Raw genomic sequence first — 18,438 nt, 5'->3', positions numbered from 1 at the left:
GCACTGGAAAGCTGCAGCATCTCCCCTTCCACTCTGCCCACATTCCCAACATCTGAATCCTTTTTTCCCTGTAGCTTTAAAGACAAGTTACACATAATACAAAATTTACTTTACTATCAAGTCAGATGAAGATAATTTTGAACTCAAGGTGCATGTCACACTTCATAGCATCACCTCCTCCTCAGTCTCTGGATTACACATCCCAACCTTTGGAGGAGCAGCTCATTACAGACAGAAAAAACCAGTCCTCTTTGAATACAGAAATTTAAACCCATGAATTCTCTCCTATTGCTGCACTGACTTCCACGTGATCTGTGAGACTGGCAGCATTTAGGGTGAAGGAATCAGCCTAAGAGTAGATAAAACAGCCCTGGTGAACTTCTGAATGTACCAGTGAGAATCACAGTGTTTCACCTCCTAACCTTGTGTACTTTGCAAAATATGGCAGGAAATTAATTATTATTAAATGAATAACTTGCTATTCCAAAGCCTAAACCCACTCAGGCTGCTCTCACCAACACTCACCCATTGGTTCTTTGATGACACCATAATAATCTGGGGCATCGTTGGGATCCACTGGTTCTAGGAATGGCCATGCCATCTTGTGAGCCTGGCAAGGAAACAGGAGAGAATGAAAACATACAATTAAGTTAAATTAGGCACTACTGATAGGTAAATATTTTCATCCTTTTATCTGTTGGGGTCTGGAGTTGAATTTCAGGAAGAAGTGCTGCATTATATGAAAAGGAACCAGTTCTCATCTGATGATTGGGTAAAGTTTTAAATGTCAGTGACCCAGTAGCTGGGCTTCAAAACAGGAAACTGAAATTCAGACATAACAGGATACTGTGCTGAACAGGCTGCATGGAAAAGTGTGGAATGAATTTACTGAGAGTGCTTTCAAGTACCCTGAAATTAATACACTTTTATAAATGTTTGTAAAATACAGGACAAGGCAAAATATTACTTACAGGATTTCTGTTATCATAATTTTAAGAATTTTACCAGAATTCTTTAAAATTCCTTATAGTTGTAGCAGAAAAGCCTATTTGGGAGTGACAGACAAACCAGAAATATCAGACAATGTATACATCATTCTTATTATGAGGATTCCATCATTTACATGCTGCTAATGTTCCCCTGTGAGAACACTCCTGAAATCTGGCAACACTCAATAAAGTAAGGGAGTGTGGATCACAACCCACAGCACACTGATCTGAGAACAGAACACTGCACCCTGTGCAGTTGGGCTCCCACTCTGCCCTTTGGGATTCTAAACCTGCTTCCTTTAAAAGCCTTTCACTGAAGGGATTGTTCAGTTTCACCCACCCAGGAGCAGTCATTCTCTAATTACTGTAAATACTCCTCAGCACAGTAACACCAAGCAGGTTTGCAGCTGGCACAGCTTTGCTATTCCCTCAAATCTCAGAGCTGACAAGGAGAAATCCCCCCTTCCCCCCAGACTCACTGGGTCTGTCACACTCCCTGGTGCTGCCACCCTTGTCCTCACCTGCAAGGAGCGCAGGACCCTCCTCAAGCCTTCATAGTCCTTATCTGTGAGTGGGCTGAGCACAGTCATGGCATCCTCTGTGGACTGGCACTGGGGACACACGTACTCATCGATGAGATCGGCCTCGCTCTGCAGGATGCCCACGCAGCGCCCGTGGTACCAGTTCTGACATCGGTCACAGCCAATGTAAAATCTGCAAGAGCCAAACCAAGTGTCAGAGCCTTCATCTAGCTCAGGTCCAGCTCACATTTAACCACAGAAACCTGCCATCCCCTGCACACAAGCAGATACTCGGCATGATTAAAGACAACAGGTAATGTCAGATTTCAGAGTGACAAATTCTACTCCCACTGCTTTTGTATTTACAGACCATTTCAAAACACATCCCTAGATTTTATACTTTCTAGAAATAAAGGTTTCAAAAAGAATTCCTCTGCTTTAGAGATGAAAGGAACAGTGTAAAGCCAGAAGCCTCACCCAGCCAGTCTCCAAACCAATTCAAGATGCATTTTGCACAAACTGGACTACAACTAGGGCTTGTTTCACTCCATACAAGCACTTCTCATATGGAAGCTTCAGCCTTGTAACTGAATACAAAGGGAGCATTCTATGACACAAAGCCTCACAGTAAAAGATGTATATAATTCACACATATATGATCATATACCAACCATATACCCCCCCACACTAAAATTATATTCTCCAGCCAGATCAGATTAAAGCACAAAAAAATCCACTAAATAGAGCATTTGTCTTTTAGTCTTTCTAATTATCCCCCATTAAAGAAAATAAAATAAAAAAAGAAAATAAATCCCAATTTAAAGTACATGGTGTTTTAGTAGTTTGTTGTTAAAAATAAAAACCACAATACATTTTGACTGCCCTGAGGGACTTGACTTTTCCTAAACATTTACTGAACAGAAACATTTGGGAGGGGGAGACAATCACTGGAAAGCAATTTGTATTACGAATGAATACAATATATGCAGAATAACTCGTTTTTTACTCTTTGCAAGGAACAGGAAAGCACAGTCAGAGCAGTTTTGCTACCTAGACATGGAATAAGAGGTTCTTATCCGAACTCACTGCGACTCATCATAAGGTGTTCTGCAGATACAGTACAACTCCTCACTGCTGCCCTCTTGTGCCCGTTTACACTCATTACAGATGTACACATCCATTTTCTTAGCCTCCTTTTCTGTGATTCCAACACATTCTCCATGATACCAGTTAGTACAAAGATCACAGCCAATATAGAACCTAAAAGTGTTCACAATGAAAATGACAATGTAATTGTCATTTCAAATGGCATGGCACTTTTCCCTGCATTTCTCTCTGATGCACTTGATGCTGGGCTACTTTCTGTCTCAGCTTCCCTGCTCCCTATTCCTTACAAACTAACGACTCATGCTGCAGCTAGACTGGCAGTAAGGTCACTTGGGTCAATTTTAATTTGACAATTCATCAAAATGCACATGTATTAATATGTACATATTAATATGTAACCAGACTTTGACAAAGCTATGGGCTAAAAATCTACTGACTTCAACGCGTGTGTGAAAAACTGTCAAAGGCACAAAAAGACAAGGCCAAAGGAAAAGGTTTACATTTTCAAAATTGCAGCTCAAAAGCCACTGAAACATTTCCTTAAGGTTTGAAAATGTAGGTCTCAGTTAATTTAAAAAACAAAAGCAAAGCGCAAACACCAACTAGGAGTTACGAGTACACTACAAGAACATGCAACCAGCAGTGTGTAGGTACGTCTTGGTGTAACATGATACCAAAGAAAATGGGTGTCAATTTCAAATCTTGGTGGTTTCTTTTTTGGGGGGGTCTGCACTGAAAAGCTCGTAATAAACTACTTAACACTGTGACAAAGTGGGATTTTGAGTGAATAATGTCTCCTCTCAGACACAGCTGTGTGACAGACCCAGGTATGGTATGACACAAAGTGAAGGGAACCAGGGACAGAATCATGGGGATGGGACCTTGCACAGAATGACGTGACAAAAGTGTAAAATATTATGCCAGGATGTTTGTAACTCGTGTATGGATCTCTCAGAACACACCTATGACCAGTGACAACCAGATGGGCGACGCTCACATCGTTCTCTCTGCCTAAGCAAAAGCAAGCGGACTCAGAACCTCCATCCTCCTGGATTTTGGAGACCTCAACCCCCTGCCAGGTGCTGCTGTAGGAATTCCTGCCACCCTGACAGCCTGCAGGCAACACCCTGGGGACACCACAGCACCAACAGGGCAGTAGCTACCCCATGTTCCAGAGGAAGCATCTCTGATTTCCTGGGCCTCTGCACACATCCTGGACACTCAGATCCTGCCTTTTCTCTTGTTTTTCAGTCAGGCAAATCATAAAATAAATATCACACAACCCAATTTCCATAGAGAACGGCTAGAGATAGATTCTGACAACTATCAGCAGCTCAGCCTGCATCCCCTTCCCAAGAGGGGCTGTGGCTGCTCCTGGTGATGTGGGAGCACATTTGCATCCAGGTGTAGATGCTAAACCTTGCCACTGGAATGTGGAGCAGGTGCCACATTATGATTTAACAAATAAGTTGGAATCTCAGTAGGAATCTTAGAAAGATATCCTTACTGACCATCCTTGAAAACAGTATCAGCAAATCCCTATAATCCTGGAGTATCATGAATGAGAACAAAACATAAGAGATTTGCAATAAAATATACAGCACTTAAAAGGTTTTACTAAAACAAAGAAAATACACAGGGTATTCATAAAATATCACAAAAAGCCACTTGGCTTTTCAAGTAGCACAACCATCTTTTCTGAAGTAGAAAAGAGACACCAGCACAAAGAGGATGATCCTACATATACATGAAAAAATTTTTAAAAAAAATTCTCAGAAAACTGTTTTAAAACTTGACTGATTCCTTTCCAAGCAGCGGAAGGATTCTGTACTTCAACAGTACAGACATCATTTGTAGGAACATCAAATTTAAAATTCACAAAAAGCAAAGCAGCAGAGCTCAATCATATTGCTAAGGATACTAATGAGTTATTAACATTTCTTTTTCTTGAAGTTTTATGCAGTGCACTGAAGCACAGTTCTCAATTCAAGCCATTCACTCTATGACCACAAAGTCTGACAAACAAATCCCTTTGCTCACTCACTAAGTCCAGATGCAGTAACACACAAACCTCTGGTACCACAATCAGAGAACAGGGTCCCTCCTAAGTACACTGGATGACAGAAAACCTGACACAAAGTTAAGGGAGGCTGGGGACATCTCTCAGAGGTGACAGTGACATAACAGCCAGAGCATCATTCTGCTCTTCCTTCAGCACTGGCAGTTCAAGGAGCAGCCCCATTTCCCACACTGAAGTCATAGTGCAATGGTCAGAGCTACTCCAAAACAAGGTGAAAAAACCTCAAATATCTCAACTTTGTTAAAAGACATAATTAAAACCCAAACAAGGCTAGAAGGAACCTCAAGAGGTCCCCTAGTCCTGGCCCTAACCTTGGAACAAAGATCCATGACCCATGGAGTGAATGCACCACTCCAGATCTATGGTTTCCCTGTTATCAGCCCTTTAAGTACAATCAAATGGTACCAGTTCTTACTTTTGGGTATTGACACTTGGAATTGGTCTGAAATCAAATTTATCATACATACATCTCTACACAGCTCTCAGATGGGAGAAAACCATTACTAACTACTGCTGTTAGTCACCTCTAGCTTAAGCAGCAACATGTAACACTATCCCCTGGAATCCACTGGATTCTCCACTCCAGCACTCACACCATTTCTCCACAAGCACTGTACAAAGCAGAAATACCTTTCCTCATTCACAGTCAGAATCAAACTACAGAGAACTGCAGTTTTCACTTTGTCAAATGCTTGAATATTCATTTTTATCAACCCTAGCATACAAATAATAACACATGGAAACCATTTCTCCCTGAAACATTGTCCAAAGTGAACTGCAGTCCAGTGACTCGGAGCCCCCTTTACTGGTACTGCCTTACAAAAAAAAGTCATTTATTGGAAGACGGTACCAAAGCTATTTCTGAAGAACATCAGCTACTTCTTCAGAAGAAATTGCTCAAACCAAATTGTCACTTGCTTCTGAGGCAGAGGCAAAACGGCAAAAGAAAGAGTAACAGAGCGGAGGGAAAAAAAGAAAGGAGTATGTGCATGTGAGACAGGAAGGTCACACAATGGAGACATGCAAACGAGTAAAATATAAACCACGCACAGTAACAGTATCAATCTGTATGTTAATATTTGGAACTGCTAGTGGAAACAGAGACTTTATTCTCTGCACCTCAGTGATCCCTGCAATAACCTGCCACTAGCTCCACTTCTAGCACTACCTGGCACTAAGAGCTGACACTAACCCTAAAGCTGAGGACATGCAGGAGGGGCTGTGGCATCGCTACTCACTTGGACTCGTCGTAAGGCGTTTTACAGATGCAGTAAAGCTTTGTGTCCTTCTTCGTTTCCTTTGAGGTAGTAGAAATCATTTTCTTTTTCTTGGACTTGGAAGCCGAGGAATCTTTCTCCTCCTCTCGTTTCCTCTTCTGGGAGGAGACTGGCACGGGGACAGTGGTGGAGGAGGAGGAGGTGACACTGGCTGCTGGCAGCTGTGGCGGTGCTGGTGGCGGTGGTGGCGGTGGTGGCGGGGCAGCGGCGGCGGCTGCAGCGGCTGCGGCTGCTGCTGCAGCAGCTGCTGCCTGGGCTCTTTCTTTTTCTTTCTTAATTTTAGTCAAGTCTTTCTTTAGCTCCTCCTGAAGTGTATTAAATGAATAAATAGAGGGAGGCGCTTCATATGATTATTGCAAGACAGGGTTAAAATCTAGGCAGAAATCCCCAAGCTTAACCAAAAGAAAACAAATCCATTTAAATATGCCTTTTTTCATGTTCTGAACCCTCAATTCACATAATATTAAGGGATGACATTCCTGGGCTGCAATGGCCCACTGGCTGTAACTTATCAGAAGCTGTTTCATGAAAGAAGGTAATTTCAGTCCAGAAGAAAACCAAGAAGCCCTCAAAGGACATATGAGCAGCTTTGCAGAGATCCCCAACCACAGCTTCTTCCTGTAAATTTCCTTAAAATCTCACCAAGTAAACAGAAAGATTAACACAGACATACTCTCCCCAACTTAACATCAATTTAGCCTTTGAGACTCTGTCCTTACCTGCACTTCAATCTGCAGATCTTTGTCCAGAAGGGCTCTTTTTTTCAGTATTTCAGCTTTCAGCTGCTCTTTATGCTTGAAAAGCAGAGCTGAGAGCTTGGTCGCGTTCTGTTTGCTCCGCTTCTGCTCCACACTCTCTTCTCGCTTCCGTTTCTTAGCTGCCTGTTTTTCTTCTTTGTCTATCTTATCCAGAATATATTTCATCACTTGGTTGCACACAATCATTCTGGGGAAGGAATAAAGGAAAAGGACATTGTGCTGACCTGCCTGTTTATTCCCAGTTGACAATGCAGAATCAATTCTCCAGTCACTGCAAGCTCATTATTGTATTTCCTAAGATGTACAAGGTAAATTTAGCAACACCCAGCGCTTCCACTCCTGCTTATTTACTAGAGCACAGCTGGGAGAGATCAAGTCCCTTGTTAGGCTCAAGAGGGCCAATCCCAATTTCACTTAAATGATCTGAGTACTAATTGTTCCTCCCCTCCCCCATCTGATTCCCAACAAAGCTTTGGCTTTAGTAGGATGAGAGAGATTTTTGCTCAATTCAGTTTCGTCAATTTGTTAGAAAGAGCTTGATTTTATTCTGATGCAGGATGAAAGTGAGTTGGAAGCCTGTAACTTCTTCAAAAACAGACATTTCTATGCTCCAGTGACCATGAAATGCTACCAAGATTTTGTGCTTTGGCATAAGGACTGACAAACACTTTGCACTGTATAGAATTCACTATAAACAGTTCCCCATTTTTCCACTAATGACAGCTCAAGATGAGTTTTTCATCTGCTTGTTGTACCTTCAACTATAAATCTATTTTCCTGCTCACTTATTTTGCACCTTTCATTAATTTGCTTTATATTTCAAATAGAAAATGAATGTATTTTGGTTCTTCTGAATTTACTTTTCCCTTCCCCATTCTTTTCCAAAACCATTAGAAAACCAAATGCTTCTTGTTGCCAGAGTGACCATGAAAAACAACTCCCACTGAGCTGAGAGGAAACAGCAGAATAGCAATGGCCAGGACAAGCAGCTGCTGGCAACTCTGGGGTCTCAGATATTTTGTCCTTTGATAGACAGCTGGATTTTGATGACAACTGGAATATGTAGATAAATATCTGTAGGGTCACACAATTTTGTTTAGCTTGCTCTTTATACCTGCCCAGTATCTACTTGGTTTTGTCTGGTTTTTTTTCACAGACTAAAGATCCCCATATTGTATTTCTGAAGAAGAATAAATCAGTGAGATGGAAAAGCAGCTGCACCACAAACCACACTAGTTAAAACTATTTTTTTCATCTTTCTCTTAAATTGGGCTTTTGTCAGTCGAAACACCTATTTGGTTATCTGACACCATGAAATGAAGAGCATATCCAATATATCTTTCTCTTTATGCAACTGTGAACAGTAAAGGAGTGGCACCCAGGGATGGTGTTGTAATCAACTGAGCTGTGATTTGATGATCAAAATTTTATAGAACATACTCTTCTTTTTCTTAGTATCTGACACACACTTGTGATTATCTAATTGGAGCAACTGCATGTGTGAAAAGGAGTCAAAATAATCCCAAGACAAATGACAAACACTCCAAATTTCTGTTTAACAGCTTCAAGCACAAAATCTCTCAGTTTGTCAATCTGTCTTCCAACTCTTCAGCTCCTTATGTAGAGTGGGATGTGCAGGGACAAGAATGGAAACACATGGCTATGATAAAGGACAAACAAAATCCAGGCTTTTTTTTTTTGCAGCAGAAGCATTAATTCTCTATTCTGTGCTTCTTTACTTGAGTTTAAAAACTGGCCAGCTTCAAACAATACTTAACATTATTTAAAATATATTATCAAAATAAAATTGAGCTTATACAACATGAAATGAGAATCATTATGAAAGCTACATTTAAGTGTTACTCTAACCAATTTTACATTGAAACACTTCTTTAGGCAGATTTTTACAAACCAGCATTTCATTATGATACCATTAAAAGATGTAATAAATGAAAAATTTGATATCTAAAAATGCACTGTGATGCACATTCACCTCTGATTTTCTTCCCTTTCAGCTGGAGTCAGTGTCTTCTTCTGTTTCAAATGTTCTATGACAGCATTCTGCTTCATAACCACCTGTAGGATGATACAGAATCCAAAATAAAAGATGAAAACTTAGCCAATATTTCACAGTATTATGGGGAGAACCAGGACATTTCCTAAGTTAAAGTGTCATTTATTTCACTGAGTGACAAAATAAAGCTGATTTTATCAGGGGACCCGTGCTTGTTTAAAACAATTATTTGAAAATTCAAAAAGAAATTGAGAAAGAACACCACCACCCCCAGAACAGGATATTTTGCTTATGTCAAGTTTGAACCCAGGAACTAAATGTAAATTGACTGTATTTCCTCAGTGACTGGTTGTTTTCTTTGAAAAGTGGTAATCATCCAGTATATATTTTTAAGTCCCGCAGCCATCCAACAGTGTCACATTTCAGATACCTCTTTGGAACCTCAGTTTTCAGGTAATGAAAGTACTGCAGGTGTGTTCTGTCCATCAGCTCTCCTACATCTGACCTATCTTTCCTGAATTGAGAATAGAGATGGATTTGTCCCGGCAGCTAATGGTAAACTGAATCAAGGTGGCAGAAGAAAGCAAACATGGTACAAGTGACTTGATGTGCTGAATTAACTTGGAACATGTCATTAAATTGCCAATAGCAATCGAGCACTATCTTTGAAAGAATCAAATTAACTGCCTATCAAATGTATTAACATTGTTAACAAGAACAGGCATTTGAAATTAGATTCTTTCATTCATTAAGTGTTAATTTCCTTCCATTAACTTTACCTGTTTCTGGATAATGTCACTTTGATTAGAAGCCTGAAGGGTGTGCTCACGTTTAATTTCTATCTGTTGCTGCTTTTTCTTCTGCTGCTGCTCCCTGAGCTGCTAAACTCGGTGCAGCTGCTCCTGCACCCTAGCTGCTTGCACTGCCACCACGCTGGCCATCTGCTGAGCCTGCACTGGCCTACTGGGCTGGACCTCAAGGGGTGACTGAAGCTGGATGTGGGGCACACTGCCCTCCTGGGCTCGGATCTGAGCCACAACACGGGGCTGCAGCTGAGACAGCACTTCCACTTGCTGCTGGAGCTGAGGCACTGCAATTACACTTGTTGGAGGCTGCTGAAGTGGCAGCTGAGGATGAGCTGGGCACTGCACGGGAACCTGATTTAAACTTTGAGTACTTGCAAGGGCTGTGCCTGAGGTCTGAACCTGAGGCTGTGATTGCTGCAGCCGAGCTGGAATTTGTATGGGAGTGTGGGGCCACATCAGAGTTGGAGTCTGCACCTGAGCTGGATGCTGAGCCTGGGCCTGGCCTGGAGCCAGCCCCACAGGCAGGGGCTGCATCGGGCCCGGCGCTGGAGAGAGCCCCGGAGCCTGGGCTGGAGACTGAGCCGGAGACTTGGAGGGCTGAGCTTCGGGAGGGGCCGTGGAGTCCCCGGGAGCCTCGGGCTGGCTCTGGGCCTCGGGCTGGGTGCCCTGGGGCTGAGTCCCCACGGGCTGGACCGTGGGCTGGCCCTGGGGCTGCCCCTGCCCCGCAGGCACAGCCGGTGCTGGAGGCGCCTGCAAAGCCGGCTTGGCTTCCCCTGCAGCTGTGAACACACAAACACAAACCAGGAGTCCATTAACTGCAATGGCACTGCTGAGAGCCTTGATAACCCAAACCCTCTGGAAATACTGCAAAGCTCTGTGCAGGAACTCAACAGACTCTGCAATGCACTCCCATGACATTTACTGCAGTAACAGACAACCTCCAGCTGCATAAATACTCCCATGCAATTGAAATGGAAGCTTTTCTTCAGCTGAACAGAACAGTGCTTACCCGAGGTGGAAGTAGAAACGGTTGTTGTAGTTGTGCTAGCTGTAGTAGCAGCTGCTGGTAGTGGGGTGAACAGAAATCTCTGAATTGTACCATTTGGCATAGCTGCTTGCATAAGCTGCTGTCCTGGACCAGGTATTACAGTCACACCCTGAGGGATTAATTGTAACTGACCAGTAGTTTGACCTTGTCCCTGAATTACCACAGTTAAGCCTTGACTGCCACCCTAAAAAAAAGTTAATATTGATGTATTAGTGATGTAATTCTTAGATAGACTTTGCTGAAAATCAGAACAATTAGGGGTTTGGATTTCAGAATTCAGTGTTTTTATCACATACCATACTTCTAAGATCTAACACCAGCATCTAAGATGACAAAATACTCAAGGCCTCTTTCAACTATTCTATCACCAAGAGATGACTGGGTTGGAGTGACACATTTTGTGAGCCCACAGAACACAACACAACTCTGAGTCTTTGGTGTAGAAACTCACAGAATTGTTTATGATGGGAGGGGCCTTAAAACTCACCCAATTCCACCCACACCTTCCACTATCCCAGGTTGCTCTAAGCCCCATCCAGCCTGGCCTTGGACACTTCCAGAGATGGGGCAGCCACAGCTGCTCTGGGCAAACTGTGCCAGGGCCTCCTCACCCTCAGAGGGAAGAATTTCCTCCCAGTATCTAATATAACTCTACTCTCCCCTTCAGCTTAAACTCCCAGTCTTGTTCCACCTACAAAAAAACCTTATCTGGCAATGAGCAGTCTGTACATTGCAATCATTTATATGAATTATTTATAGTTTGAAGAACAGATGTTGTGGTAAATCACAGACATTTATTTTTACCCAAAAAACGACTCTCAACTTATTTTTTGCCAACAGACCTTCATGATCTGAGTAGAGGCTGTAAGAACTTTTGCTCCTCTGCTCACAGATACTGCAGCCTTTTCTCTGAGATTTTGGACAGCATGAACAAAAACTGGATCTTCACATCAAATCAAAAGACAAGTCATCAAAATTATGATCTGAATGTCTACAAAACAGACCATACAGAAAAATTATGTCCCTTACTGCTATTAAAATTTTTTTTTCCATGCTGCTGAGCACCCCTGATGCCAGTTACCTTACTGGGAAGTACAACAGGAAGCCAGAGTTAAAACTTTACTATTAAAACTACTTACTTTGTATTTGCTATTTATTATATTTATTTACTATTTAAGCTGCTTTCAGTCTGTAATTATGCCAGTGCTCATCCTAAATGAAGCCAGACACATGAATTTAAGGGCTGAAATGCAAAGGCAGGATGGGTTAGCACACTTCCACACCCAGGGCTGTCCAGTGCTTTACCTGTCCCTGTGTGAGCTGGGTGAGCTGGGCCATTGTCAGCTTCACCTGGCCCTGCTGAGGCCGAGGGGGCGGTGCTGGGGTCTGTGGCTGAACTTGTTGAGGGGCTGTCCCAGAACTTGTGATGGTTTTCTGCCCAGTGCTGGAAGAAGCTGTGCTGGTACTAGAAACTGCTGTTGAGACAGGCTGACCCCTGATTATTTGAGTCACCACTTGCTGTGTCTGACCTGTAAGAAAAGAATTTGAGCTAAGAAACATATTTTCAGCTTTTTAACTGTAAACACAGCAAACCTCCAAGTCACAAATTGCAATGGGGTGTGATGGTGATCAGACAGGTGAAGCAAACACTGCAGTTTGCACACAAATTTTCTTTACAAACCATTTGTGTGATGGAAAAATGTCTGCAAGATGTTTCCTACTTTAAGGTTGCACGCAAATGGAGAACTTCAAAACCACTGTTTTTTCTCTTTAAGAAAAAACATATTAAAAAAGGCTTTCTCAATGCACAATTACTCTATGTTTTTAGGGTTTTTCAACTGTGTGGGATTTTTTTGGCTTATTTTCCCCAAATGAATGGACTTAAAATTAAGTACTACATTTCCTAGTGTCAATGATGAATAACATTGACAGAGCCTCCAACAAACACATCCAAAAGCTGAAAAAGGCATTAGTATGGGGGATTTTTGCATTGGGACACAATGACACACAAGGAATTCATGAAGAAACCAACCATGGATTTCACACTGGGAATTGAAATATTAAAGTGAACCTACTGGCTGGCAGAATACCTTGTTGCACCACTACAGGTGTTCGAATGATGGCCTTGCCAAGGGTGGACTGCTGCAGCGGGGTCCGGATCACCGTCATCCCGGGGCGCAGCGGCGTCCCCTGCACCACCTGTGCACACCAGAGAGGAGACCCCTGTCAGCTGGAGGAAAAAGCCCCTGGAATATGCCCTGAATGGTTTTCCACCTGTCTTTTAATTTTCCCAACTGAAGGGAACTGTTGCTCCTCTTTGGACTAAAGGATCCATACACGCCATTGCTGAGATGAGCCAAAACCATTGAAAAGCAATTTAATATCTGCCAATAACTTAAAAGTCTACACACTTACATTTTCTTGAGTTAAATAACATACACACTTACATTTTTTTGAGTTAAATAACATTGAGAAAAACATCTTACTTGTGAAGTGCTTGTCGTTCCTAACGTCCCTGTGGTGTTTGGCCTAATGGTTACAGTTGCTGTCCTTGGCTGGAATGAAGTAAAGGTTTGACTTGCACCTGTAGTTGATGGAATGATACCCAATACCTTTTGCTGAACTTGAACCACACCTAATTAAAGAAAAATTGAGAATTCATTAATGACATAATGGCCAGCAAGAGAAGTAAATGCAACTCCAGGATGGCATTTAGAACACAAGTCTCCAGGTTTCTAGAATACCTTTGAGCCTTTCAACATTTCTTGGGAAAGCCTTTGTCATATTGTAAAAAGAAGCAGCATTATACTTTGTCCATAGTCCGACTACTTTTAAGTTAAGAAACAGATATTTTAGAAAAGATTAAGGAAAGTGTGAATCTTCACAAAGATCAGTTTGATGGTAACTGCAAAAAAGTCCTTGCATTGACAGAGTGCCACAAATTAGTGTTATACAACCATTAACTCTATAATCTGATTAATTTCAAATGTAGGAGAGCAGTTTAAACACCTTTCACCTACAACACTGTGCTGCTGAAGAAAATGGGCAATGCTTCTCCTGGCACCTATGAAATTTTAATACAAAATCTGCAGCCTTCATGATGTGCTTAGATGCTAAATATAATGGAGACAGAATTGAATTTTTCTGCTCAATATACATTCACAAATCTCAAAAAAATTAAGTCCTCTTCTTGAGGCATGAATCAAAAATGCTAATCTTAGTCTGGAGCCAAACTCCTGCTCATCAGTGAAGAGCAGCTGTAGGCATTAATACTTTTGTGAAGAAAGTTTCTTTGGTGATTTAGATAACCAAAAAAAAAAAAAAGCATGCTTTATTCCACATTGTTCAAAATAAAGCTCCTAATTTTGTGCTATGAACTGCAGAATAATTTATAGGCAAAAAAACTTGCATTTTTCCCCTTACAGACACAAATATGCAACAAAGGGGGAACAAAGCTGTAGAAACCTGTATTTTTTTACATATATAATATATATATTTCCCCCTTCACGTCACAGTTTAATTCACTGGGAAAATAGTGTCAAAGGAGAATGAAACAGCAAGCTGGAATACAGTTTTTATTCAGTTCCCTTTGCCCTACCTCCTTGAGTTGATGGCACATTGACGGCAACAATCTTGCTGTTTGCAGGGAGTGGCAGCTTAGTTATCACTTTCCCTGCCATCGTTACTGGGCTGCCTGAGAGCTGGAAGGTCTGCCCTGTGCTGGCAATGGTTGTGGCTGAGGTGGCAGCTGTGCTAGTGGCTATTGAGGCACACAGAACAGGCAGGTTTAGAGCAGAATCATTAGTCAATGAAATGACTGTTTTTCAAGCATGAAACAGCAAACTACAGGATTACTTTAAATTTTTTTTTTTTTTTAATGTGTCATGCTTTCTTTGGTTAAGGTTCTTTATTGGAAATAGCATGTTATATCATAGAATACTTTCATGAATGATACTGGTACAAAAACTGTCAGTAATTAATGAGACAGGTCAGAAATGAGTCTTCCTAGTAGAAGTCAGAACAAGGAAAAACTAGACAGGTATAATCCCAGAAATGTCCTTCTGGCATAGCAAGAACTGAGAACAAAGATAACCAGAAATGTAATAATGCTGCATGTCTGGAGAAGATGTGATGTGTGTATAGGATGTGATGCACACACAGGATGAACTCCAGCAATGTTCCTTCCATGACAAATGATTCCTTACCTGTTGAAGACTGGCCTTGCTTAACCCAAGTAGCAAAAGTTTGATGGAAATTCTTGTTCTGTTGGAATGTTACTGTAGCTGGAGACCCCACTTTAGTGGTGAGCACTACTTTGGTTCCCGTGGGGACAGGGCCTGTCAGAGGGCCCACCATGACTTTCTGGGGTGTGGAGACTGTGGTTGCAGTGCTGCTGGCTGTGGTGGCTGCAGGGACCACACCTCCTGCAGGGATCTGCTTCTGCTGCTCCAGCCGTTTCTAGCCAGAAAAAGAAAATGGAATAAAGAGGTAATTAGTATTTTCTGATTTTACAACATCAACATTGTCTCTACCCACTATTAAGAGATAAAGGCCTCTGGTAGGATTTTAGCTCAAATCAGGATTTTAGTTCAAATGCAGAGCATTGAAGAATGGGCTCCTTGATCTCCAGAACTACAAATCTGCTTAGAATACACAGCCAGAATTTTCCCTTTATAACAACTTTTAAATCCTTGCCTTATGTTAATTTCACTGCACATTTTAGTTAAAAAAACCTGCACAACATATTAATTTATCTCAGATTAATCAGAAAGATTTAAAAAACTTTAAAAAATAACCATCTATATTTGGCTTTGACCATGTACATGCATCTATGTCAGTAATTGGTACATTATCATCAACACAGAGTTTACTATTAGCGTTCCTAAATTTAGAGCTTCCTGCACTGAAATCCTGCCAGTTACAGAAAAAACCAGACTGTATCATTCTGTTTCACCACTGAGAATGCAATTTTTAAAACTATTATTTTAAATTTAAATCCAGTTTTCAGCCTGCTTAAAAAAATTTGGTTTAAAATCCCTTACCTTACCCAGTGACCTTCTGTGCTGTAACTGTTGAAAAAGCATATTTAATCTAGAGAGCCCCTTAGTGAAGGGATGTATCAGCAGGCTCTTCTAAAATGCCAACTAAACTAACATTTTTTCCCATGTTACTGGAATTATATCTGTATTTATCTAATTAAATTCCAGCACTATTTTGCAGTAATGCCCACAAATCAGAAGCACTCGTTTACTACTAATGGGTTTTTGTCAGGGCAGATGAAATGAAGAAGGAATATGTGGAGTAAAAGCACAGTTCTTAATAATGTATGTGAAACACCAACATGGCATCAGATTTCCTAATTTTAGTTGCATACATTTAAATATAAATATATATACATATCTACATATATTTAAATAAAATTACTAATAGGCTTAACTCAGAAAACGTACAATAGAATAAAATCAAAAGATTCAATTTGAGTGAAGCATGAAATGCAGCTGTACTCCAAGCCAGCTGTACTCCAAGGCAGCTTTCCATCCCACACAGAACACTGAGAAGCTTACCTGGAGATGGGTGCTTCCCAGCCTTCTTTAAAACAATAACAAACTAAACCTTTCTAAAGTGTTATAAATGACGTGGGTGAAAAACAGGCAATCCAGAAGAAACCTCTGCATTAAGCCTGTTTCAAAATAACAGATGTATACAGTAGCAGCAGCATTGTTGGATGGCCTCAACTGCAGTTGGAGCTATTTGAGCAATGGTGTAAGCAAGGGCTAACTTCATTTCCCAGGCTATGGTGCATGTGGTGAGCAGTGCAGTTGCTGACTGCTGGGACGACCAACAGCTCCCCACCTGCTGGGCAGCCAAACGTTGGTGTTTTAGCTGAGCCTCCAATTGGGCCTTGAACTCCTCTGCCTTCTTCTGTTCACTAACCTTAGCCTGTTGTTCAACTGCCTGTGCCTTTTCCTTCTCCACCCTGCCAAAGACACAACCAAAAGGAAGTTAGAGCACCACATAAAATCCAATCATCAAACTGCATTTTGTTTTATTCAGTTTAACTGCTCTTGTATGAGCAACCATCTAAACAGAAGATCACTGAAAAACTGGTCACAGCTTTAAAAATATTTAGAAATAAACTACTGAAATTGCATGCAACATCCCTGAAATATCCTGATGCTAAAATACTGCAACATCTTACAGGAAACTATTAATCAAAACTGGAATTTATAATTACATCTGAGACTGCAAGGAACCCACGTAATAACATACATTTAAAATTGTTCTTTCCAAGAGACTCAAAAATGTTGTTCCAACTGTAAGCACATGATACTGAAAATATGCATCTTATGACTTGACTATTTTCAGGCTCAATTTACTTGTACATAGTCATTTTCTTTGGATTATAGAAGTATTTAACAAATACTGTACAGAGTCATGCCAAAAGCAGCCTACAGCCTTTTGATGCATTACAGTAATAACATTTTAGCATTTAACAGTAGTTAGCTCATAAGCATGGAAAAATTAATATAATATTAGTTCAAATAAATCTGAAATATCTGCATACTTTAATTTTGGTACCAGCAAATAGTTTAGCTTTGTAACTTTAAGCTTGACTATCAGTATCAAAAGGCCCGGTGAAAACGACACAGCTGTGTTTCTAGTGATCACAGTGACCAAGGTTGTGTTCTCTAGAACTTTTATTTAACAATCACACAAATGAAAACTACTTTCTTTAAAAGCTCACTTTACCTTTCAGCAAATGCCCTGATCTCCCAGAGTTCCAACTCCTCCTCTGCGACCCAAGTTTCCATTATAACAGGGCCAGTTTGCTTGGGTGTTTCTGGCCTTTTTGGCCTGAGGGCACTTGATCGCAGTCCCTTCCTCTGGGGTGTTGGAGTTTCTTTAGAGAGCAGTCAAAACACACTCATTAAGCTATACTGTAAAACGAAACTGAACTGTAAACCAAGATTTAGCCATGTTTTCTGTCCCATTTTATAAACAGGAAGACCTTTCAGCTTCAGATAAATCATATCCACTTGTTAAATGCAGCATTTGTTTCCCATAGGTAAATTAAGAGTTCTTGGCCAAGCTGCATTTGCTCCCTTGATGGGCTGAATTAGCATAAAGATCCAGTTACCTTAATTTCTCTAGATTACAGGGGGGGTGGGGGGGAATGTCTAAACAAGCAAATAAACAAACAAACCTTTTGGAGCCTCTGGTACACCGATGGGACAAATGACTTTTCTTATACAGTACTCTGAGCGGATCCCATATGGACCAACATCTCTCCGCTTGATTATTTCTGTTGTTGTAATTTCAGTTTCAGTTGTTTCTGCAACAAATTAATAACAGAAACAAATAAAGCTAAATCTCCAATCAACCCAATGGACTCAAGGCAAAGAAACAGCAAACAAAATTCAAATGGCACAACTGACAGCGAGCCTTTATAGAAATGCTTTGAGGGAGTGTAACACTGAGAATTTACAGCTGAGCAAATGAAAACCAGAAATGAAAATAACAATACCTGTCCTTGTGGTTCCTCCCCCAGGGGGAGCTTTTGCTGCCATATCATCCCACTTGAGACATGCCCACAATAACCTCAACATCAGGCTCACTCCAGCCAATGATTTGACTGTTTGGAGTCGGTACCTAACAACAGAATATAAATTATATTTTAAAATAAATTTAAAATACCCAACCAAACCAATAGAACAAAGTATTTCCATGCTACTTTTACTGAACAATTTGATAATAAATAGCAAAATTTGCATATTTGGGAATAAACATGCGTATTACTTGTATTTTAAAAATCAATTAATTTCATCACATCCTAGACT

At 40.9% G+C, this 18,438-nt stretch overlaps 1 protein-coding gene across 11 annotated transcripts in view; it reads right to left on the bottom strand.

Annotated features, from left to right (window-relative positions):
• BPTF (bromodomain PHD finger transcription factor) overlaps nt 1-18,438 on the bottom strand; it is a 52,508-nt gene that overhangs the window by 3,806 nt on the left and 30,264 nt on the right. For 5 of the 11 annotated variants that reach the window (XM_018918885.3, XM_050981323.1, XM_050981325.1 and 2 more), the window contains 17 exons: nt 18,126-18,250; nt 17,805-17,933; nt 17,351-17,501; nt 16,454-16,577; nt 14,806-15,058; nt 14,199-14,360; nt 13,087-13,235; nt 12,676-12,799; nt 11,906-12,129; nt 10,562-10,784; nt 10,027-10,331; nt 8,726-8,808; nt 6,694-6,919; nt 5,936-6,279; nt 2,597-2,770; nt 1,511-1,703; nt 526-610 (listed from right to left, as the gene is read on the bottom strand). In XM_018918885.3, coding sequence (XP_018774430.3) covers nt 526-610; nt 1,511-1,703; nt 2,597-2,770; nt 5,936-6,279; nt 6,694-6,919; nt 8,726-8,808; nt 10,027-10,331; nt 10,562-10,784; nt 11,906-12,129; nt 12,676-12,799; nt 13,087-13,235; nt 14,199-14,360; nt 14,806-15,058; nt 16,454-16,577; nt 17,351-17,501; nt 17,805-17,933; nt 18,126-18,250 — 3,074 coding nt within the window. The remainder of the gene's footprint in view (nt 1-525; nt 611-1,510; nt 1,704-2,596; nt 2,771-5,935; nt 6,280-6,693; nt 6,920-8,725; nt 8,809-10,026; nt 10,332-10,561; nt 10,785-11,905; nt 12,130-12,675; nt 12,800-13,086; nt 13,236-14,198; nt 14,361-14,805; nt 15,059-16,453; nt 16,578-17,350; nt 17,502-17,804; nt 17,934-18,125; nt 18,251-18,438) is intronic. The other 6 variants (XM_018918886.3, XM_018918894.3, XM_050981324.1 and 3 more) reach the window with 6 other exon arrangements.

This window comes from Serinus canaria, chromosome 18 (genome assembly GCF_022539315.1).
Source record: "Serinus canaria isolate serCan28SL12 chromosome 18, serCan2020, whole genome shotgun sequence".
In the NCBI taxonomy this organism is placed as follows: domain Eukaryota; kingdom Metazoa; phylum Chordata; class Aves; order Passeriformes; family Fringillidae; genus Serinus; species Serinus canaria.
This window is presented reverse-complemented; position numbering and strand designations above follow the sequence as displayed.